Source organism: Choloepus didactylus, chromosome 12, assembly GCF_015220235.1.
Source record: "Choloepus didactylus isolate mChoDid1 chromosome 12, mChoDid1.pri, whole genome shotgun sequence".
Lineage (NCBI taxonomy): Eukaryota > Metazoa > Chordata > Mammalia > Pilosa > Megalonychidae > Choloepus > Choloepus didactylus.
Genome location: NC_051318.1, coordinates 41,195,485 through 41,220,814, shown reverse-complemented (window position 1 = coordinate 41,220,814; position 25,330 = coordinate 41,195,485). Strand labels below are relative to the sequence as shown.

General features: G+C 37.2%; 1 protein-coding gene and 1 pseudogene across 1 annotated transcript in view; one reads left to right on the top strand and one right to left on the bottom strand.

The window, feature by feature from the left end:
* DZIP1 (DAZ interacting zinc finger protein 1) overlaps positions 1–25,330 on the bottom strand; it is a 70,941-nt gene that overhangs the window by 10,245 nt on the left and 35,366 nt on the right. The window contains exons 11-16 of the mRNA XM_037800224.1: positions 22,641–22,781; positions 22,149–22,197; positions 20,946–21,002; positions 17,288–17,344; positions 11,838–11,897; positions 6,588–6,730 (exon numbers count right to left, since the gene is read on the bottom strand). Coding sequence (XP_037656152.1) covers positions 6,588–6,730; positions 11,838–11,897; positions 17,288–17,344; positions 20,946–21,002; positions 22,149–22,197; positions 22,641–22,781 — 507 coding nt within the window. The remainder of the gene's footprint in view (positions 1–6,587; positions 6,731–11,837; positions 11,898–17,287; positions 17,345–20,945; positions 21,003–22,148; positions 22,198–22,640; positions 22,782–25,330) is intronic.
* Positions 1,421–2,352, top strand: LOC119507123 (annotated as a pseudogene).

Sequence of the window (25,330 nt, the reverse complement as noted above, 5' to 3'; positions counted from 1 at the left end):
TCCTTATAAGAAGAGGAAAAAGGCACAGTCAGATATAGGGGAGAAGAGCATGTGAAGATGAAGGAGCCAGAGACTGGAGCAATGCACTACAAGCTAAGGAATGCCAAGGATTGCCAGCAAACACCAGACACCAGAAGAGGCTAGGATTCAGGGTTCAGATGGAGGATGGCCCTGCTGACACCTTAATTTTGGACATTTAGCCTTGTGATGGTTAGGTTCATGAGTCAACTTGGCCAGGTATTCAGTGGTATCCAGTTGTCTCTTCAAGCAAGCACTGGCCTAACTGTTACTATGAGGTCATTTCATGGACTTAAATCATTATGTAAGTTGATTTCATCTATGGCTGATGACATCTACAGTCAACTGAGGAGATTGCCTTTGGCAAAGAAAGATGCTTCATCCAATCAGTTACAGGCTTTAAAAGGAAAAATGATGATTGCATCAGTCAGAAGAGAGAATTTTCTACTTCAGGCAACTGGCCTCTCCTGGGGAATTTGTTGAAAACCTCCATCAGAGTTCCCAGCTTGCAGCCTGCCCCACAAAATTTGGACTTGTACATCTCCACAGTTGCATGGGACAATTTTATAAAATCTCATAATATTCACAAATATCCTGTCAGTTCTCTTTCGCTAGAGAACCTTGACTAATACAAGCCTCTAGAACTGTGAGACAATAAATTTCTGTTGTTTTAAGCCACCCAGTTTCTGGTACTTTGTCATGACAGCCTAGAAGACTAAGATAAGAAGTTTTCAGTTATGAAAATTGCATAATTAAAGAGGAGATTTGAGAAAATTAATCTGGATTTGGTGATAATCTAGACAGAAGAAAACTAGCTAAAGGGCTATTTATTCATAACAGTGTCACCACCCCCCATCTCTCACGCCCATCTCCCCCTGCCTTCCCTCAGCCTTCCCATCCCAGGAAGTGGCCTACCATTCCACCCACTTGCATAGGACAGAAAACTCAGTCATCAGACTAAGTGCCACCACCAAGAAGGGGTGTTCTCTAAACTCAGTTGTTCAATCTCTTCTTTTCCTTCATTTCACGTCACACAGTCTATGATCATAAATGTACCATCTGTCTGTGTGATCATTTGTTTAATGCCTTTCTTCACATGCCATGTATCTAGATGGAAAGGCCAATATTATGTCAGCCTTCTTAATTAATATATGAAATTTAAAGCAATTCCAATTAGAACCACAATATAGGTTATTCTGGAACTGGAGCAGTTGTTTCTAAAGTTCATTGGTAAACAAAAAAAAGGAAGAACTGCAAAAAAATTTTTGAAATAAGACTAGTGAAAAAGGCATGATCTATACCAGATATTAAAATATAAAGTAAGGGAATGCTACTAAATCAGTGTGGTGATGGCAAAGGAATACAGAAAAGCAGTATAGAGTAGTCTTTCAGCAGTCAATGGCTGTCGATATTCAACCAGCATGCCTTGGACTTTATTGTGGGAAGACCCTATTATTTTAAAATGGTTCAACTGAAATATATGGAGAATGTGGGGTGTGCCCAAGAGGACAGAGAACAAATGCACAGAAATACTGTCAGCCTTGCACAGAGTCTCCAGAACTTTATGATTGGCTGTATCTTGGATTTATGGCCATGCTTCCTCTTGTTTTACACTGGTTCTTCACTGAATGGTACTTAGGAAAAAAGAGTTCCAGCGCACTTTTCCAATATATCACAGCATTATTTGAATACAGTATGGCAGCTATTATCACCTTACTTGTGAGTGATCCAGTTGGTGTTCTTTACATCTGTTCATGTTGAGTATTGATGCTTTCTGATTGGTACACAACACTTTACAACCCAATTTCAGGTTACGTTACCACAGTGCACTGTACTCATGAAGCTGTCTACCCACTATACACCATTGTATTTATCTATTATGCTTTCTGCTTAGTATTAATGATGCTACTCCGACCTCTTCTGGTAAAGAAAATTGTATGTGGATTAGGGAAATCTGATCGATTTAAAAGTATTTATGCTGCACTTTACTTCTTTCCAGTTTTAATTGTGCTTCAGACAGTTGGTGGAGGCCTTTTATATTATGCCTTCCCATACATTATATTAGTGTTATCTTTGGTTACTCTGGCTATGTACATGTTGGCTTCTGAAATAGAGAACTAATATGATCTTCTGGTAAGAAAGAAAAGACTTATTGTTCTTTTTAGCCACTGGTTACTTCATGCCTATGGGATAATCTCCATTTCCAGAGTGGATAAATTAGAGCAAGACTTACCTCTTTTGGCTTTAGTACCTACACCAGCCCTTTTTTACTTATTCACTGCTAAATTTACTGAACCTTCACAGATACTCTCAGAAGGAGCCAATGGACACTGAATGTAAAGTGCCAAACTATCTAAGAAGTGTTCTTAATAAAAAAGTGAAGAAATAAAAATTGTCTCAGTACCCTTATGTCACACATGGGAATGAGATTGTCCATGTATCTTAATTTTTTTTTTACTTAATAGACTTTATGGTTAGACTTGGAAAAATATAAAATATAATACTCTTTTATATAGTAAAGTATTATATTACTGTAGAAGCCTACGAGTAAGCATTTGCCTCTCTCAACAGTTCAGTTAATCCTTAGAGCAAAATCATGTTTCTGTATACCTACCAATGTGTTGTTCCCATTTTTATTAGTATTAAGGAAAACTAGAATAACTGTAACCTGGAATCCTTAGAAGTGGCATAATTTTGCATGCCTGTTAAATTTCAATTTGTTTTTCACCTATAATGACTTATAAAGAAAAGCATACATGAACAATCTGATAGCAAACATGGAAATAATGGATGTTGTTTTTTGTTATCTATTTATTTTCACCAATACAGTATTTTGATATATTACAAAAATAGAGCATAATTTATATAATACATTTTCTGTTTAAATAGTTTGGTTGAAGGTACATTCATATTATTGTTCCTGGAAAGAAAAATAAAATAAAAAGCTTAACTACAAAAAAAAAAAAAAAACACGATAAAACAAATCCAAATGTATAAAGGAATTTCCTATATGATAAAAGTACCATTTTGAATCAATGGGGAAGGATGGATTATTCGACAAGCAAATTGGGACAACTGATTCAATTAGAAATATTTCATCTTTGGCTGATGAGATCTACACTTCCAACTCACCAACTTCCAAACTTGATTTTTAAAGTCCAGATAGACAAAAAACAAAAACAGGAAGGAAAGAAAAAACAAAACAAAACAAAACAAAACAGGACTACCCAAGCTTTAGGAAAAAAACATATATCCTTTAATCTTTATAATTTTAGGATTATAATCTTAGGATAAATACAAATGTCCCAATTAAAAAACAAAACACAAAAACCACGAGAAAATAGTGATTATTTGATTACATAAATATTTAACAGTTTTAAAATGAAAGGCACCGTAAACAAAGAGAATAGACAAGTAAAAGAAAAAATGTTGATTACACAAGAAAAGGTTAATATCCCTAATATGCAAATTTTTCCCACAAATCAATACAACAAATAATACAAGACAACTGAGAAAGTTAATTCCCAGAAGGAAAAATGCAAGAGGTGAACTGAATATATGGAATAAGGCTGAGCCTCACTCAAAGTGAAAGAAACGCACATTTATCATTTTTTATTTATCAATTTGACCAAAATACACACACACACATACACACAAAACAAAAAACCAGTGTGATAGTATCCAGTGCTGGCATGAGTTGGGGAAATGGGCAAATTCATAATCTGTTGGTGAGAGTGAAAACTGGTACAACCTTTGGGGTTACAGGGTATTTGTCAGTTCCTTTTAAAATGTAAAATGCTCATATCCTCTGACCTTGCAAACCACCTTTAAGAAATCTTAGAAATCATAGCATAAGTACATAAGAACATATGTTAAGAATATGAACTATAACATTGTTTTTAGTAGGCCCAACCTGGAAACAATTAAAATTTTAAAAGCCCACCTTTAGGGGAATGTCTGAATGATTATGGTATTTAACAGTTACAGAATACAGTATTGCTATTAGAAAGAATGGCATAGTGCTGTATGTACCCACTTTTTAGAAGTCCACAATATCTTCAATATCCAAGTCTACATCAATTGAAGTATGCAAGTTGCAGTCCTATGTATGTATATGCATGACAAAATTTTTATTTTTTTAAAAAAGGTTTGATATGGATGTGTATGCAGGTATATACACAGGGTTGGCAGGTAAGGTAGGTGGGTAGATATTAGATAGACAGGAAGATGGAGATATGAATATAGCGACATAGTTGCACACAGAGATAGGTCAGTATAAGCAATAGAAAAGTCAGGAAGGAAAAGTAAAAAACTATTAATGGTGTTCCCGTTCTGCAGGGTGGGAATGGAGAGAAGTTTTACTTCTCCTTTATGTCAGTTTTTTAAAGTAGTAGAATTCTGAGTGATTATAATTTTGTTTGCTTTTCAAATAAAAAATTCAAAACAAAATATTTTTGAATATGTTTGTCCCCCCCACAAGACTGTAAGCTCCAAGAAGGCAGGGACCTTGCCTTATTTGTACACCACTGTAACCCTAACAAATAGCCCAGAGTAAATCATTCATTAATGAGTGAAGGAAATATGAAAAACACTGCTGTGAAGCACTGAAAGCTTTAAATGAGGATGGAGACTGTACAAACTGGAAATGAAAAAGGAGGGACAAATTAATTGTTACGTTTCTATGGTATATGAGTTACTCAAGTATGTTATTTTTTTGGATAAGGATGCCCCAAACAAGAGTGCAGTGATACTAAGTTTAATAACAGGCAGTCAGTGGAATGAAAGGACCCTCTGGAATCACTTTTAGTGGGAGGTGCTCTTTGGCTGAAAAGAAACAATGTGGCAGAAGGTGAGCAGAGCACTAGTAATTAGACTGCAGATCTTGCTTACATGAGAAAAAGTACTTTCTGAGCAATATTACTTCTTTGTTAGCCAGAAAGGACACAGGGATTCCACTTGGATACTTGAGCTATATGAAACTACAGCTTCAAGAAACAATTCTGATAGGAACTATGGACATTCCACGAATATCTCTGATTCCCACTGCCTTGAAAGTGGTCAAAACCCACCTAAAAAGAGTTTATATGGAAATTGAAAAGACTGACAATACTAAGAGTTGGTGAAAGATGTGGAGCAACTGGAACCCTCACACACTGATAAGGATAGTGTAAATTGGTACAAACCCTTTGGAAAACTATCTGGCAGTACCTATTAAAACTAAACACATGCCCATCCTTTGACCCAGCAATTTCATTCCTAGAAATAGATATTCATCTAATGAAAGGAGTGCCTGTGTCCACCAAAAGATACAAACAAGAATGTAACAGACAAAAGAGTCCCAGATTGGAAATCCAAATGTTTAACAACTGAATAATAGATATGTAGTATACCCATACAATGAAATACTATACCACAAAAGAAAGAACAAACTACCATTAAATGAAACAACAGGTATGAATCTTACAGACACAATCATAAGCAAAAGAAGTCAGATACAAAATATTATCCAATGTATGATAAGGTACAGGAATAAACAAAATTAAGTCAGAATATTTGTTTCCTCTATTTGGGGAGTAAGAGGTGACACTGTCTAGGAAAAGGCAAAAGAGAGTCTTATAAGAAACTGGAAATGTTCAATATCCTGATACGTGTGGTGGTTTCAGATCATACACACATGTACATACATATTTAAACACATATATACACACATATTCATACATCAATGTACATACATCTATAGAAACATGAATGTATATATACATATTTATAGACATAAATATATACATATCTGTATACATATACATTTTTATAAACACACATTCACCGTACACATACCTATATACACGTGCATACCTGTACCTGTGCATACACACATATTGAATGCATACACACACATGCACACACCTACATGTGTCTGTACACACACACGTGCAGGTGTATATCTATGCATCCATAAATATGTGCAAGCATGGGTGTACACATGCATATATGTAGATAAAACCATGCACGTATGTATAGAAATCCATCAAATTGTTCAGTTAAAATTTGTGACTTTTATGTATGTCAATGAAAACATAAAAAGCAAAAGAGTCTCTGTGTGACATGTACTGAAATTATTCAATCTGGCAACAACATGAAATACAATACATTCATCCATTCATTCAGCAAGTAATTATCAAGTGCCAACTTTGTAATAGGCAATGGTTTTGGGTTAATATCAGAAAATGTTAGCAGCACTGCCACTTGCCTAGATACAAATACTGGTGCCTTCACAACTAGCATTGTAATCCTAAACAAGTTACTTAATCTCTCTGTAATACAGAGATAATAATGTTACTTATCTCAGAGATTTGTTTCAACATTTTAATGAGTTGTTATTTGTAAAGCTCCAAGAAAAGTGCTTGGCACACAGTGAATGCCACCGAAGTGTCTGATAAATAAATCATGTTGTATTAGCCTCTGGTCTCCAAATATGGACTGAACTGATATGCCCTTTTCTCTTCTCTGACCACTTTTTATTTGGAAAACAAAGCAAAATTAGCATATACTACAAAACTGAATGAACTTACTGCATTAATTCCCAAGGTTTCCAGTTTCTCCACCAAGCTCTGTTCCAAGACAGTTCTTATTTCCTTAGTGAGGGAGGGATTATTCTTCAAAGCTTTCCTTAAATGTACCTTGCTGTTATTTAATTTGAGTTCATTTTCCCTTACTGAAATAAGATAAAGAAAAATGCATTAAAAAAGAATTAAACAAATACATTAAATCTCTAAACAAATAATGGTAAACACTTTTTAAATAGCAATTAAGCATTTATAATGTTTTTAAGTTTTGGGTTATTTTAGCCATTGAGCACAATATATATAATGCTTGAGTATAGTAGCTTCTAAAACTATCTTAAGGCTGCTTTCAACTTCAGTGTCTTTAAAGACTCTTTCTTGATCACTTAACTGAAGTACAGCTAGATAAATAATGCAAGATATACATGTATTTATAAAAGTATAATGAATAAAACATTTAGAAGTTTAATATTTTATCACTAAAAATGTTTTTAATTATTTCCTAAAAAATTCACCTCCCTTAAGTTCAGCTAGTACTTATGTATCATTTTCTGAAGAAACAGTCCAATTTATTTTAAGTAATTAAAAGTTTTTACTTAATAAACTTAGAAGAAGCTAAGTTCATACAAAATTTCAAAATATAGAAATTATTATCCCTCTTAAAACATTTACAAAAATGAAAAAGAGCTTTAAGGAGGTTTAGGAAAAGTGTATTTGGTTTAAAACAATTTATAATTAAAAACAAAGAAATAAAAATACAAAAGGCCACATTTTCCTCACTTTTCTTTCCTCTTATATTCCCCACAATGAAATGTCTAGTTCAAGAGAATTTGGAGAAGGGAAGTGATTTCATGACCTGTGAAGGACTGAGTCCTTAAGTCAAAGGAAACCAAAAGCTTGATCAAAGAGACCCAGAGCTTGGCAGGTCAGATCCTTAGTCGATGTCCAGATTCAGAAGACAAGGCAATACCTGAACTGTCATTTTGGAATCTAATCTCTGAATGGGGGCATCTCGCCCAACAAGGGGTCACTCCAAATGCCCTTCCCTACGTCTGGAGCTATCAGGCTGCCCTGAGAGACACCCTATCATTTTACTGACTCATCTATCTCAATGGATGGGATTTTTTAGGTACCCACAACACTAGAATTTTCAGAAAATCTTGAACAATATGCTTTTTGTTTAAGATGTTTACTAAACACCACTGTAATTACAATAGTAAAAAATGTTTCTGTAAATTAATAGTTTTGCTGAGAGCATAGTCAATTACAATTTGTATATTAAATATAAATGAAGATGCTTTTCTGTACTTTGCGACAACCGCTTGCTAAACCAAAATTTACGTTTATGATATATATGATTAAAAGTAGTAAGTAATCTTAAATTTTATATTCTCTTTGTTCTGCTGTGTTCCCACCAATGCTTCAAATATTCTGAAACCACAACCAGAACAACAAAAAATTCTTTTGTCCTGGGAACTAATAATATATAAAAACCTAGGGGGCTCTGTTGCAATGACGGCCATCTGGCTGGTCTTGGCTTATAGTTTGCTCTCAGTGCTGCAACTGTCTAGGGCTAAAAACAAAAACAGGTTCCAAGAGAAAGCCTGGAAGTTACAGTGCCATAATTTAAATAGATGCACCCCTTCTTCCTGATTGTGCAAAGACAATTTTTTAGCCAGTATCTCAGATAAAAAAGAAACTGCACAGAAGCATAGCCTAGAGAGGTTCCAGGCCGTATCTCCACTGGGACATGAGGCCATATCAAAGGGTTCAAGCGATGCCTAAACTGGCTTGGCCACAATTTAGAATTGTACTTTAGATAGCGGTCCTTGAATTATTTTGCTTATTTGTCCAGGTTCATGTTTAAGCCCTTAATCCTGATGACAATCATTTGATGACCAAGTTCTCCCCAAATTATGGGAGATTAACCATTGTCCTTTGTCCTCAAATTCACTTTATATTTTGGAGCTTTCTTTGGAAAGCAATTTATTAATAACTAAACCAACCTTTATAAGAACAATCGATCTTACAAGGATGAGGCTGGCCACATGAAGCAATGGAAAGAATGTCGAGTAGACAGAAAACAATGATTAATAAGTTTATTTGTAAAGGTGGAGTTAATCACTTGAAAACCAACCATAGTTCAAGATTTTAGTACAGGACATATTTTCACTAAGATAGATAAGACAAAACTTTCTAGAGATCAACATTTTCTCTAATTAAAAATTTTAAAACATAGCTGAGCAGATGGCAATGCATGAGTTAGTTGTAAGCCACACAACATGGCTTTGTGGTAAGCAAATAATGCAGAGCAAGTAATTAAAAAATAAGCAGAATTTCTAAGTTGGAAGGAACTTCAACTATCATCTAGTAATGAAATTCTTCTGTTTTCATACAAGGACACCAAAGCTGAAGAGGTAAAAAGACTTCCCCAAAGGCCTACCTAACCTTCCTTTCTTCACTACTTTGTTCTTTGTATTAAAATATGAAAAGCCGAAAATCTGGACTTTAGTTCCAGATATGTCACTAATTAAACTCAACAACAAGATGAGGAGCTTACTTCCTGTGCTTTAAGTTCCAAAAGTATAAAATGGCCTCTAAGATCGTTTCTGACCCTCACATTCTAATATCCCATAAAACAGCAACATCAAGTATGACTTTAAGTAACTCAGTCAAAATACAAGATGCAGAAATATTCACGAGTTATTTCTTAGTAAGAGCCACGGTGTTTTTGCAAATCACTGCCAAAATTCAGCTTCCCAGGCATTTATCTGCAAAATGTTAGCATAAGCTGAGGAATTTATTGATAGCAATTAATCTGCTGTCTGTGGGCTGACTTGGCTGGTGGCCCTGGAAGGGTGCTGTCTGTGCTTCTGTAATACCGCACATAGGTCCTGGGGCATTTCCGCCTTCCAGCAGCACTCTCCTAGCTCCTGCCTGAGCTGTGCCTGAACGCAAAGACCGGCAAAGATTATTTTCTTTGCCAACCCAGTCCCCCAAATGTGACAACCACCAATGACGGCATTTGCTGTCAGTGATCCCAAACGCATCTTACATTGTCTGGGTGGAAGAACTCGAACAGAAGCTCAGGCTGAATGATGCAGTGGGTGGAACCCAAAACTGAAGGGGAAGAGCCTAAAATGGGTGATGATGGACAAACCAGTAGGCATCCCGGAACCCTAGGTGACTTGTTTTTAAACTAAGAGTGTGAACTCGAAGACCTCAGGCTCCCATTTCATGACTACCTCTCACCCCTTCTATGAACCTTCTGACACATTTCACAGATTGTTCAAGGAAGAGGGATTTTATGTTTTGGACACTAATAAATTATACTTACGCAAAAGAAAGAAAGCATACTACTCTCGAGTAAAATGATGCCATTATTCAAAACTCAAATAGGATTTGTTCATCTTGTCTCTAGTAACGCCAACAGAGGTGGCTGAAAACACTTAACAACAAGCACTATTTCTCTTAAACTATAGGTATCATGAACCCACAGGCCTACAGGGCCAGGCAGGTAAGCAAAGAAGGGAAGTGGGCAGAAGTAAAACGAAAGAGTGTGGGGTGAAGTGGAGATCGGTGGTTCTGGCAACTCAAGGAGCACCCTGCTGCTTTTAAAGAGGGTAAATGTTTCTCAGCCTTGCTGAATATTAAGTAGTGTTGTCAGATCTTCCAGTTTTTTCAACACAAGAGAGAAATTCAGCTATCCATGTGAAATAGTCTGATTTTTAAATGTTAGCCAGTTTAATTACAAAATTACCAATAACAAAAGGTTTGCTAACAGTGGATAGCTCAAACAAATCACGTCTATGGAATCAATTTAGCTGCAGTCCTCTTGCCTGGCCATCGGTATGTCTGCTGGTAATGACCCACCCAGCTCATTCTTCTTTCTTTGATAACAAATCAAGCAGAGCATTACCTAAGAGCTTGACAACACCCTTTAAAGTTACACTCATCTAAATACTCCTAAATTGGTATCGACAAGCTTTTTAGGGCTTTATTATGTTTTTACTTTTTAGGGCTTTATTATGATTTAATGTATCTTATCCTCACTCTTGTTACAGGAAGAAGCAGGTTTTTAAACAGTGGACCAGAAATTACAAAGAAATAAAAGCGAAAGAAATGAAGCAACTGAAAAACTATCCAAAATTAGTGCCAATGATTAACAATTACTTGGATAAGAAGATACAACATCCTAAATTAAATAGTTTGTCTAAAATAAGAAAGTCAAGACAAATTGCAAGACTATATGGAAGCAAAATGAATAAATCCTATTAAAAATATCAAAAAAGCATTGATGACTAATATAGCAAGACCAAGACTTGAAAATATATATCATGTAGATATTATGAATATGCCTGATTTAGTCAATTCTCAAATTTGCAACCCTGTAAAAAAATTTTTTTAAGTGGAAAAAGTCTAGAGAACACAGGAGTTATAACAAATATTAAAAGTTCACATATTAGAATGTGTAATTTCACTTCTCTTCCTGGCAAAATTACAAAATCAGAGCCCATATAAATATTAACAGTTTGCTTTCTTCTAAAGATCTTACACAGAAAAGCATTATTATTAATAAGGAGAAAATTATGATAAACTATTTCAAATTGTTTTAAAGCTCTATAAAGCTGGTGTTAGAAAATACTCCTTATAATTTTTTTTAAAATCATTTTCAATAACTTCAAAAATTGATAGAGGACTATTTTTAGAGTAAGAGTTTTAATTACCTCCCAAAACTTGTAACAGCTTCCAAATTCCATTATAAAGATATTCTGCACATGAATTTTTATATTCAAAGTTTAGACATTATGCTTTCCTTGCAATTAAAAATAATTTTTAAATGGGCACTTTACCCATCCATTTCACAGATTCATGTTATAAGAAATCACTACTGTGATACAAATATTTTCATATAATCTGACTGGTACCCAACACAAGAATAAACTTATCATCTGATCAAAAAATATCTCCACTGAGAAAATGACTTCACATTTTTTTTTCAGGTTCCCTGACACAGGAGGTTTCTTATTCATCTGCTTGCATAATAATACAGTAAAGCAGGAAAAAAAACCCAGAATATTAGGGGAATAAGATAACAAAATAATATATACAGATTGAAAATATAATCCAAACCTAACCTTTTCCCCAATTTTGACACAGTATGATAAAAACCACCAGCTTGTATTTTCAAGACTTAGATCTTAGCATAAATATGTATAAATATCTATACATGTAAATCCTGACCAAGCCTTTTGTTACCTTTTTCTTCCTCTGAAAGTTCTTCTATTGGTTCCAGTATGTGTGATGCGAATGCCTGTTCTATTAATGAGGAAGAATAAGAATAATACAAACAGAACAACAGCAAAGTAAAATTATTTTCCTTTCAAACAATTATGAAGATATAATTCCATGTTATTTTAATCATGCCTAAATAATAATAATTTACTGAAAAAAATATGGAGGCAGTCAGTTAATGCTAGACACTTGCTCATGGTTATCTACTCTTCTTATGTATTTTCCATTAGCTCCACTCTGAGGAAATTATATTTTTCAATTAATTTAAAATTTCTCACTCATCAACTCAGCACCTGATATGGCCCTTTAAAGACACTAGGGAACAACTGCAAAAGATTTTCATCACTTATCCCTAACCTTATAAAATATTTTGATCAGCTAGCTATATATTAAAAAAAAAAAAAAAAAAATTTCAACTCCAATAGAAAAACAAATCTATAAGGCTCTGGGATTTCCACTTATTTGTTCCCAGCCCTCCAAGAGTCCTCCTCAAATGGTAGGACCAGGATTGTAAAGGGCAGTGACAATTGACCTGCCAGAGTCAGCAGCAAGACTAAGACCCATTCTTTTTCTTTTTTTAGTGATTTGTTTTTAATTAGAGAAGCTGTAGGTTTACAGAAAAATCATGCAGAAAATGCAGTTTCCACATGCCACCCCTACATTATTAACACGTTTCATTAGTGTGGTACCTTTGTTACAACTGATGAAAGAGTATTATTAAAATTAAACTATTGTAACTGTACTATTAACTATAGTCTATCTAGCAACATATATACGAACTAGGATGTCCCCTGTTTTAACCTCCATATTGCTAGACCGCTTTTCAAGACCTAGTTCTGCTTCTGCAGAGCACCAGGAAAAGGCTGTGGGAGAAGGTCCTGCCTCCACAGCTGGGGAGATGAGGGCCCAGGGGTCGTGGGGAAGGGCTTTTCCCAGGGAAATGTTACTATGTGTACATCAGGGAACCTGTCAGCAACATGAAGTAAACCAAACCCCAGCCTATTGACAGAGGGAAATTTCCTTCATGGGGAAGGTCAGCTTTTGGCTGAGAGTTTAATGATACAGTCAGGCATAAGACAAGGTAGAGAATACAACCAGGAAGTTTGGTTTACACGGTGCATGTTTAACTCATCTTCAGCTTGGAGATTAATACAGGCCCCACCTGGTCTCCACCCACACCCAAGAGGCGATGTCATTTCATTCTACCACAGACCCCAGACTGGGCCAAGGGCAAGGATAACGGCAGCCAAGAATTACTGAGCTCACTATGGCACAGCCCTACGTGCTTTGCTTTATTATCTCAGATTTCATACCTGCCTGCTTTGACAGTTGGATTTTTGATTTATTAAAGGGTATTTCTGGTACTCTATTTTAAGTATGTACAGGTTAAATCGACTCTTGTAGCTTGACCTGGAACCTAATCAACATATCCAACATTGGTTTTGCAGGGAAAATGCATTTTTAATTACTTTCAAATGAGCTTCACAATGACACCTATTTTACAGGCAGGGGAACCTAAGCACCTGGTTACATGAGTGAGCCATGACTCTAGACTACTGTCTGCTGCCAAAGTCCAAGCTGCTGACACGAAGCTATAATGCCACCCTACTGGCCCTCACTGTCTTCCTGACGTCCCTAAATGGCACAGCTGCCCATCCACTATCTGAGCTCATCACACCCGATCCTTCCCTCCCTTGCTCCCCAGCCCTCTGCCAATTCCACTGAACAGCTGCTATGCTCACTCCCTCACCTGCCAGCAGCTTGAATAAAGCTTCATTGCCACAACCCCAATTCCTTGGCAAGACTCTCACAGACTGTTATTACAAACACTGCCAGCTGGTCTCCCCAGCTCTGATTCAATATATACATTCTGGTCAGGCTAAGCTTCCAATTGCCCAGCCTCTAGAACATCCAAAACACACTGCCGAAAGAAAGTTCCCTAACAGCTGTAGTCTGGCACCCAGTGGCTACCACGAATGGTCCCAACCCTATTTCCCTCAAATCTCTTTTGCATACTCTATACTTGGCCAAAAAAAATCCATCTACACTGCTAATTCACATCTGGTGCTTTCCTGCTACCTTGTGCTTCTATTTTGTCTAGAATAACATTCCAGCAGGTTCACATCCTACTTCTCCAACAACCCTTCCCGGATTTTCCCTGATTGGAGAAAATCCCTCCCTTGCCTGAATGCCCACTTCTTTTATCCATGGCCCTTACTCCGCACCACTTTGTGAGTGTCTGGTCTCCCTATTAGACTGTAAGTTCTTTAGCAGTCGGCTTTTTTTCTGATTCATTTCAGTATCTCCGCCATGTCTGGCCTAGGACTTGCACAAAGGCACATAACTATCCATCTGTTGGATTAATTTGGCCCAAGGGTCCATGACAGGGAGAAGTAAAAGGAAGGAATGGCATAGGACACAGCTGGAGAAATGACATAATTACAACTGGCATTTTAAATTATTCTCTAAGGGAGAAGAATTCACTAAAAACTCTCCTGAATGCCTGCAGGATGTAAATCTTGAATAACTATTTTTCCTATCAGCTGCATGCACACATTTCCCTTTGTGATTGCATGTAAGCACAGTCACCCCCAAGGCCTCAGACCCGCTCTCCTCTAGGGGGTCTAACCTGCAGAACTGAGACTTTTTCTGATAGTCCCCAGTCTGTTTCTGCAACACTGCTCATTACCCTGGTACTCAGAGGGTGGGAGGTGTCTTTCTTCCCATTGAGATTCATGTAACTCCAGAACCCCAGCATACACTGCTTCTCATGTATTAGACAACATAGCATGCTTACTCTGATGTGTGGGTTAACTTTCAGTTTCTCAAAACATAAAATACTTACTTTGAGAGCAAAATATACTAATTATAAATTCTATTAAAAACATTTATTCCCTTTTTAGAACCAATTATGACATACTCAAAAGCTTAGAGCAGCTTTGATTTTTAACATCTAGTTTTTGTGGTCTTGGTTCTACCTACATGATTAAAGTCAGGCATACATAAATCCCTCACAATTTAAAGACCAAAGTGAAGGAGGTCTTTATATTTTAGACAGGATCTAAAAGGTCCCCACAGGCTCTGAAAAAATTATTATTTAGCATCCTCACTATTAAAAGAAGATGAATATTTTGCATTATCTGGTCATATGACCTAATAGCTTAGGATGTATGGATCTGTTTAACAATGACGTATAATTTTCTTTCTGGACATTGTAATACCACAAGTTAGTCACAACTCCACCAGCACTGTGTTCTCCAGCGGTAAAAATACCACGGAGAATTTCTTTAAGGTTTTTACCAGAAAAACGTATGGTAGTGAATGACAATCAAGCATGATCATTTATTTTCCCCAGAATCCACATTTCATCCTCTCTACTGTCCTAAAATCAGAACTTACAGCCTATATTGTTAAACTCATGTGGCAAAGGTGAAAAGTAGGGACTGTCAACATTCCCATTTTTATCCAGACCCTCCTTCAGGACAGAGGAGCTGGCAGTGTTGGTCTCTCTCCATGATCTGCCCTCAGGAGAAGGGAGCAGCCTACACGCCCTGCCCCTCCATGGGGCAAGCCACATCTGGCAACTTATTAATGCAAGGCTACAATGGCTGCCCCCTTCCTCAATCAGGGACAATTCTGAAATGCCCATCCCAGCTCTAAAGCTCCTAGTAGGATCTCCTAAGGCCTTCTCCCAAGATCCTCCCCTGTAAGCTTCCCATCCCGTAAATCTCCACCTCAGTGTCTATTTACCAGGGAACCCAACCTAACAGGGAGTAATCATACATTTTTCATAGTAAACAACTCATTGAGCATTGACATGAAACAAAAGGAAGGATGGCGCGTGGAGGCAAATGGGGTAATTAGTATTATGCAATATATTAGACACCCCGGAAGCTCCATGATTGGGGTGAGGGGTCCCAGCCAAGCCTCCTCCTAGTCCCTGGCCCACTGAGGTGCTCACAAATCAGCTTTGATCCCAACCCAAGGGCTGTAGGCCCCCTGTCAGGTCTGGCTGGCATTTAAAACTAGCATTTTGATTCCTGCAGATTCCAGGAAGGAACTATAACTGATTCATGTAGCCCTGATTCAACCAGCACAAGATCCACAATTGAATCTAGTGCTTTTGAACTGACAGGTTTGAATTAACTCCTGGCAGCTTAATATACCTACCATATGTAGCCTTTATTGAGCACCAAAATATTCAGAACAAGAAAATATGAACCTTGTACAGAGAGAAAGCTAGTGATGCCAAAGTAAAAAAAGAAAGAAAAAGAAAAAAAAATTCTGTGTTGAAGTCCAAAAGAGAAGTGGCCAGCAACATCTTATAAAAATCAACTCCTAAAAAGGAGACAACAGATAAGATTTAGACCTGTCATAAAATATGAATAGAAAATACTTGCCAAAGATAATTTCCTGTTATGTTCAATATTAAAGTAAATTTATGTACGTCCAATGTACATTTTATCTGTTCTGGTCAAAAGGAAAAAAACTGCATGCTCTAAATACTTATAACTAATAAGATCCAATATGTGGAGAATTTATATAATGTGCAATAAACAACTTCATGAGTCAGTTGGTGAGTAATATTAATAATCACTAAAGGTCATCAATACAGACAGCAATGTTCATTGAGGCAAGAGTAAATCTAATTAAAAGGCTAAAAACAAGGTGAAATGATCATTAGATTCCAGAAGCATCTGTAGTTAAGACAGGAAAAGATGCTCCTCCTGCCCATCTTAATTCATTTGTAATATACAGTACACCACAGGAAACAAGGTGGTAAAATGCATACTATGAAAACTGTAAGCACCTTAATTGTATTAAAGTAAAATGTGGCTACAAATATTCACTTCATCTCTTGGATCATGTTTACAACATGATCCAAGAACTGAATCTTGTTCTGTCCAAGAACTGAATCCTGTCAGTGATTTCATCCAGTGGGTCCTAATTTTTTCCTTTGATTTCTATCACATGTTTTTTTCTAGATTTTCCCAACCAATTGTTGAAACTGTTTGTTTAAAAAAGGTGACCTGCTGCCACATTGAAAGTTATAAAAACAATCACATATGCCCTGTGGCATGTGCTGGTTGGCTGGTCTAGTAGAAAGGCACCCTCATTCTTACCCAATACTTAGTACTTTCCACCAAAAATCGTAAATAATAAAAGTACTATCCAAAGTTAAAACTCTACTGAGAGTCTGGCAACATATATATTTTCACTTTATGACTTTGGTATGCATGTTCAGTTTACAATAATATCACATATGATGATTGCAGTTTTATTAATTGTTTTGCAATTAGTAAGATGTTTTCTGTTTTACATAATTACTCCCACAGAAACACTTTCAGTTAATAAGTTATTTAACTCAGGGTGGTAACTGCATATAAAACACTGAGGCTGTTGCTGAAACTTACCATGTGCTATTGTTAGACCTGATTTAGCATCCAAAGTCTGTGGTGCTGGAGCATTCACTGAAACAGTATAAAAAGGAAAAAGCTCACAGGGTTCCATAACTAAAGTGAAAGCATCCGAACATGGTGATAAGCAGATACTCTTCCGATTAGTCGAGATATATACAGACCATAAGGGACAAATGTTTCAAATGATAAAGATATTATATAACTAATCTAAAGCAATTTTTATAACAGCTTTATTGAGATACAATTCATCCTTTTAAAATGTACAATTCACTGGCTTTTAGTATTTCACAGAGTTGTGCAACTACCAATGCTATCTAATTTTAGAACATTTTCACACCCCCCAAAAAACCTTGTACTCATAGCCAACACACCTCATTCCTTCCTCTTCCCAGTCCTTGGCAACTACAAATCTACTTTCTGCCTCTATGGATTTGCCTATTCTGGACATTTCATATGAATGGAATTCAATATGTGACCTTTTGTGTCTAGCTTCTTTCACTTAGCATAATGTTTTCAAGGTCTATCAATGTTGTAGCATGTATCAGTACTTCATTCCTTTTTATGGCTCCGTAATATTCCATTATATGGGTATACCACATTTTATTAATCCACTCATTAGGTGATGGAATATATTTGGGTTGTATCCTCTTTGACAATTATTAATAGTAATACTGGCCACAAACCTCAGCTACCTCCACAGGCATACATTTTTTGTCTTTACAAAGGCTACTGGTAAAAGTGTTCAAGTCCTCACTATGCATAAGTTACTAACAATTCTAGAAATCCGGCCTCCATACCCATGTGCAATTGTGTAATCTAGATCTGGGTTTGGCAAACTTAAGCCCATGGGACAAATCCAGTCCACCATCTGTTTTTTTAAATAAAGTTTTATTGGAACACTGCCACACTCATTCATTCACATCTTGTCTGTGGCTGATTTTGTGCAGTAACACCAGCTGAAGAGTCCCCTTGAGGGACTGGGGGAAAATGTGGAAATATTAAACTTCCCCACCTCAGGAATTCCTGATATTCTCGCAAGCATTAGGGACTCTTAATTTAATAAGTCAAGCCCTTGATCTTGGGGCCTCCCTTATGAAACTTATTCCTGGAAAGGAAAAGCTAAGCCTGCTTACAATTATGCTAAGAGTCACCCCCAGAGAACCTCTTTTGTTGCTCAGATATGGCCTCTCTCTCTAAGCCAATTCTGCAGGTAAACTCACTGCCTTCCCCCCATGTGGGACATGATTCCCAGGGGTGTAAATCTCCCTGGCAACATGGGACATGACTCCCAGGGATGAACCTGACCCTGGCGTTGTGGGATTCAGGATGCCTTCTTTACCAAAAAAGGGAAAAGAAATGAAACAAAATAAAGTTTCAGTGGCTAGAGATTTCAAGTAGAGTCAAGATGTCATTCTGGAGGTTATTCTTATGCATTCTATAGCTATTCCTTTTCAGTTTCTAGTGTATTAGAATAGCTAGAAGGAAATACCTGAAACTGTTGAACTATAATCCAGTAAACTGGATTCTCAATGATGACTGTGTAACTATATAGTTTTTATCATGTGACCATGTGATTGTGAAAACTTTGTGGCTGACACTCACTTTATCCACTGTATGGGCAGATGAGTAATACAATAAAGACAAAAAAAAATAAATAATGGGTGGGGGGATACGGATATGGGATGTTTTGGATGTTCTTTATAATTTTTTTTTTCTTGGAGTATGAAAATGTTCTAAAATTGATTGTGGTGATGAATGCACAACTATATGATGATACTATGAGCCACCTGATTGTATACTTTGTATGGATTATTTGGTGAATGAGTATATCTCAATAAAATTGCATTAAAAAAAAAAAACAGCTGAGTAATTGCAAAAGAGACCATATGGCCCACAGAGTCTAAAATATTCACTATCCTGCTCTTTACAGGAAAAAACAAAACAAAACAAAACCCCAGAATATTCACTATTTAGCTCTGATCCAGATGATATTATTTTGATTACAGAATCAAAAGCTCTCATCTTATTAAAACTGATCATGTCTAGGCCTTCTTTCTAAACTACAAAAATTATCATCTAATTGTGGAAGGTTGTACATAAGTTCTGAAATGACTAGCTGTTGTCTAAATCACCAAGAAGACAAACTGTCAGGGTCAACAGGTCTGACCACATACATTTAGCTTACATTAGACATTAGAAATCCTTCCTTCTGCTGGTATGGATCTGATTTATTTATTTTACATCCCCTAAGGTGTCTTTCATTTTATGATTTGGATTTTCTGATCTTAACCTTAGAGTATATGTTTTCTATTAAGAAATTCCTACCCCATTAGAACCTTAGCTTTTTAGATACTTTTCCATACCAGGAGAAGGATCAGGAATGAGTCAGGTATCCTCTCGTCTAGTTCTCATGCCCAAAGGCTCCACTTGTGAAGAGGGCCCTACATATGCAGCTATGGGGATGATTTTTTTCTGTGAATTCTCTACAGTCCAGTGGCATCCAAAGTATTTTAACCAAATGCCCCATCAATAAGTTCTTACGTAATCCTTCCGATATGTGCACCTTTAAATAAATTTTACATATACTATATAGTACAAATATCATGCACGTTGTAAACATTAAAAAATAATTGAATAAATTAAAAGGATGAGATTTTTTATAAATTTATAAATAGGAATTCTAATAATTTCTTTCCCATATCTCAGTAGATCATTCTGCATACTCCCCGGGGGGTCTGAACACCCCATTTGGAGATCTCTGCTCTAATCAAATATAGCTTTGGTATTTTTTTTTTCTGCTTGTATATTTGAGTTTAATCAACTTATGTGGTTTGTTTAAATAATCTGGTATCTTTTAACCATCCTTCTCCAAAGTGCAATTTTTTTTTCTTTATAGTTTCTTTATTACATAAGAGGCAAGCCCAGCTTCTACTTTCCCCTTACCCACTTGTCACTTAAACTCCCCTCCCCTCCCCACACCTTTTCAGCCTCCAGAGCAACATCAGGAGGCCTCAGGAAGCAACAGAGAAGACTGAACAGCTAAAACCATTAACAGTTTCCAGTCAATTGTTCCAAATTCCCAAACATGCTCATGAATGTCCTTCCATCGCTACACAGTCCTCCCGTGACTCCTGGGCCCATATTTACAATGTCATGTCTCAGTGACCCCTCAGTTCAGGCCCCTCCTCCGTGTCAGACCCAGTACATGCAGCCTGTCTGCAGCTGCCCACTCTTGCCCATCACCACGGCTCCCTTACTTTCTCCACTCAGTTTTTCCTCTCCCTTACACCTTTTTTGAATGGAAATAAAAATATTTAAACTATTTATCTATCATAAAAAGAGGTGTCAGTTTCTAAAATATAAAGATTATGGTTTTTTGGTTTACTGCTGAATCCCAGCAGCTCTGGGAGACAGAACATCTGTTTGAAGCCTTTAGTAATGAGCATCTCGACGATGGCAACATGTGACAATCTGGGTTTTAGAATGAGGTCAAAACCAGGACTCAAAATAAACAAAATAAATCATTACATTATCTCTAAATATATTGGTTTTTCAAAAAAAAGTCTCTATAATAATAAATAAGCCAAAATTATGTTTTGGTTTAGCATTTTAAAGATATCTTTAAAATACTGAGCATATTATAGAAACTTACCAGGTACAGCTGGGGCAGGTGTCTTAGGTTCAAAAGTTTGCCAGGCTAAAGGATTCCCTGAAATAACAAAAAACAAATTAATAACAAAAATCACAAGCTATGGACTAACTTTCGGCAGGCCTTATCTTAATGTACCCTGCCCAAAGAAAACAATAAATGAAATTTACCAACACCTGGTAACTCACCCAATAGAATACAGATGTTTAACATAAATCCTTTTAAAGCTAAATTTTTCCTAAAATTCCTTTCAGTCAAATATTTATGATATCTGTGTAATTACACAGGTTTCCCCATTATCTCAAGTCTCACTATTGAAAAGAAGTTAAAGGGAACCCTGGCCCTTCCCAACCTTTACCTCACAACAAGAATGAAAGGTATAGTTCAGTGTGTCTCTTCATCACCCCTAAAAAAGGCAGGAAACCCAGCTCACAAACCCTAGTGATAATCCTTGGTGGGAGTTCCTCAAATGAACAAAGATTCTTTAACAACTTGGGATGTGCCAGAACTCACCAAGACTGGGTCCATTTGGAAGAAGATTGTGCATAAGGCAAGCTTTTAGGATTTATTATGAGACTTGCACTTCTAGATCCCAGCCTCCTTTCTAGTCTAGCTCTTGAAATGATATAGAGATGAGTGGGCTCTCCTTGCTATAGTCAGTATATACCCACCACCAGGCTTAAAACAAATTTTTAACCCCAACTTACCACAACTGAGAATAAAATGGAAAGCTTTCAAGTACTTTAGAATAAGAGTTTAATATCAACAGTAAGAGCTAACACTAATGAGGTACACTTGACATGTGTTATCTTATTTAACCTTCATAACAACCCTAGGATGTAGTTACTCTTACTATCCCTACTTCAGAGATCCAGTCACAAAGCAGCAAAGTGCTGGAGATGGGAGTTGAACCCAGGCTGTTTCCAGACTGTATAAATCAATAGGTAAACGATTACTGAGCCTGTATTTTGTGTATTGCCATATTCTGATAAAAGAATATAAATATCTGAAACCATTAAAGGATAGTTTAGATATTTAAAATTCTTCAGACTTTCTGGGATGTGGTATCAGATCTCCCAAATTAAAATAACAAGAGGAATGCCACCTTAGCAGACACAAATCAGTGTGGCTCACATTCTTCTTGATGCCCAACACACACTAGGGAGACACGACTTGCCTCTAGCATGGGGATGTCCATCCACCTACCTTTGGGTTCACTGACACTGTTTAATGGTTTACTGGTAAACTCTTTAATCTGCAAAGAAAAACAGTCTTCTAGCAATACACATTTTAAACTAGATATAGACATATTGAATATTGGACCGGTACTGGAGTTAGTAAGTTAAGCTTTTCACTAAATCTTCCAAGACACCGAACACATGAATTTTAAAGACACAAATGCAGAAGTTTTATAAAAGCAGCGTTTGGATTCAGCTGCTTCTCCAAGTAATTACCCAAAGAAATTTTTATCTATCTTCAAATTTATTCTGAATCCTAATTGAATGTATCTGCTGTATAGTAGTTTTAAGTATCTTTTTAAAAATGCATTTTACTGTATTTACTTTTATAAGTTATCAAGGGAAAAAAATATTCCATCTTTACCCTGCACAACTTCAAATGCTCTAAAATAAAAACACATGTTCTTAACTAAATTACATTTTTTAAAGAAGCACAGTGTCAACAGATAGCTAGACATACCTGCTGCCTCTGAGTAATAATCACCTCATTCTGTTCCTGGAGTCTCTGGCCTAGCTCTTCTATTCTTTTCTTGTAGAAAACATTACTTGCATTTAGATCATCTATCATTGAGGTTCGAAGTTTCTCTATATGTGAAAGGAGCTGAAAGAAATTAAAGAAACACATTCCTCTGAAAACTGCATGTAAAATGTCTTCATTCGGCAGTTTTTATGGAAAACTTGCCTTCTTTGCTGATCCATGCACATTGAGTCATTAAATACAAGTCTGATCTCTGTGTATCAAGCCCTTCACTGTACGAGGCACTTCATCTCTGTTCCCAGGGAGCTCATGACCCAAGACAGATGACACTGATAATGTGACACCTGAGCAAACTTGAGCACATTACGTGAAGTAACACATGAATAAACAATGCTCAAGGACTAAGGCTTCTCCCACAGCCTGGCTCTGATGCCCTACCCCCGGAGCTCTGTGCCCAGACTTCTGCTACTGAACTTCCCAAACCTGTCCTTTGCACATCCACCTGCGTCATCCATAGCTTTAGTGTGCATTCTCTGGGACAAAGAACACAATCCCTGGCTCTTAGCAGGGAGGGAAGGAGGGAGAACGGGAGGAGGAAGGAACGGACAATGGGAGCAAAAGAAAGGGAGAGAAGCAGAGACAGAGCGATCCAAAGAATCACAGAGAGTGACTGGATGCCAGGGAAGACTATATACTGGACAAAAAGAATTAAAGAATCTGTTTTCAATTTAGAGAAAAATTCTGTTGGAGACTGAATCATTCCCCACAAAAGGCATGTTCAGGTCCCAACCCCTGGTCCTGTGGGTGTGACCATTTGTAAATAGGACCTTTGAAGATGTTATTAGTTGAGGTGTGCCCAAACTGAATGGAGGTGGGCCTTAATCCAATATAGCTGAAGTCCTTGGCTGAGGGAAATGGGACACCGAAGCATTGAGAGCAGCCAGAAGCACAGAACCCAGAAGAGAAAGGAGAAGACGCCACCATGTGATTTGCCATGTGATGGAAAAGCCAAGGAACTCCCAAGATTCCTGGCCAGCCAGAAGATACTGACTCCAGGAGGAAGCAAGCCTTCTAAGCCTCTGAAACTGAGGGCCAACAAATTCCTGTTGTTATGCCACCCCATTGTATGTATTTGTTTTAGCAACTAGGAAACTAAGACAGATTCTTAGAGGCATTTCAGTTGTTCCTTAAAGAGAGGTGAAGAAAATCTTGGTAAGTGGATCTGAGGACATTTCCAAGCTTAAAGCCTGGATGAGAAGACAGGGATGGCTGATCAAATCAAGGGGAAGGGAGTAACTGAGAATAGCCAGGAGCATCTAGAGCAGTGTTTCCTGACTTGTTTGCTTAAATCAACACTCACCATGTGCTAGACACTGAGTTAAGCACTTGGTCGTGTTTAACCCACACCACAACCTTATAGATACACATTATGAGCACATAATAGAGAGATAAATCAACTGGCCCAAATACAGATGGCTAGAGGGGGCAGAACCCAGATGGGAACTTCCATCTGTCTGGCTTCAAGGACCTTGCTCTCAATCAATATATGCTCTATCTCCTGGTCTGCCCAAATGAAGTTCTCTGTGATCCTGACGCTGGAAAAACACTAGTTAAACCAAGTTAAAAAGGTTTTCTAAGCAAGGACTAAAAGGGACCTTTCATATGCTAATGGTGCTAAGAAACATTCTGATCTTATTTAGCCACTGAACCATTTTTTACAAAGCACACTTATTAGCATCCTCTGGAAGAGGCCCCCAAAAGCATTATTTGGGAAACTCTGGGCTAGAAAATAGAAAAAAAAGCCAGTAAAGATGTGCAGGATCCTGGCTGGACCTGATCAAGAATATGCGAAGTCATTCAGTCCCCAAGAAGAATGGGACACAGAAGAAACTGAGGGATGGCATAATTTTGATACTGGAATTAAGAACTGACCAGAAAGGTATAGCAGAGAGTTCACTAAGAGGACTGGGAGAATCTAAGCAAGAGATTGCCAGAAATCATTTCAAAAAGCTTGGGACCTTATACCCATTTTTATGACTTCCTACCATTTCAAGTTTTATGCTTCTCTCCCTACGTGTCCGCATCACCCCATTCTCCTTTCCCTTAATTACATGATCATTCTACAACCTCCTAAACTCCAAAGAGTCTTCTCTTGGGTCAAAAGGGTATGCCATAGTTTATCTGTAACTTCCTTTGAACTTCTACCAATGGTTATTAAAAAAAAAAAAAAGGGACTGACAAGAATCTAGGTAAAGCAATAAAAAGAGTTGGCAAACACAACTTGCCTTAAACAGAGAAACACAATATGTGCATTGTAGGAACAGTAGGCACCAATCATGTGCAATAATTAATGGTTAGGTCTTAGACAGAGATTACCAACTGACTGAATCTGCCCCACTGTTAGGGTTTAAAAGAAATGAAGGGAGAAGTAAGCAGCTTCTGAACAAGCAAAACCAATAGACGAGGGAGTAGCATAGCCTAGCGGTGACTCAAAAACTTCCATCCTCCAAATATGTGGGGCGAGGCACCTCACACATAACTAGGAAAGGCCTCACCCTCTCTCCACCACCACCAGTCTGTCTCCTCTTTCTCTATCACAAGTTGCAGTGGCAGAGCACAAAACTGGGCAACTCATTTTAGTCCAACCTAAGACCACTGTAATTCCCACAACT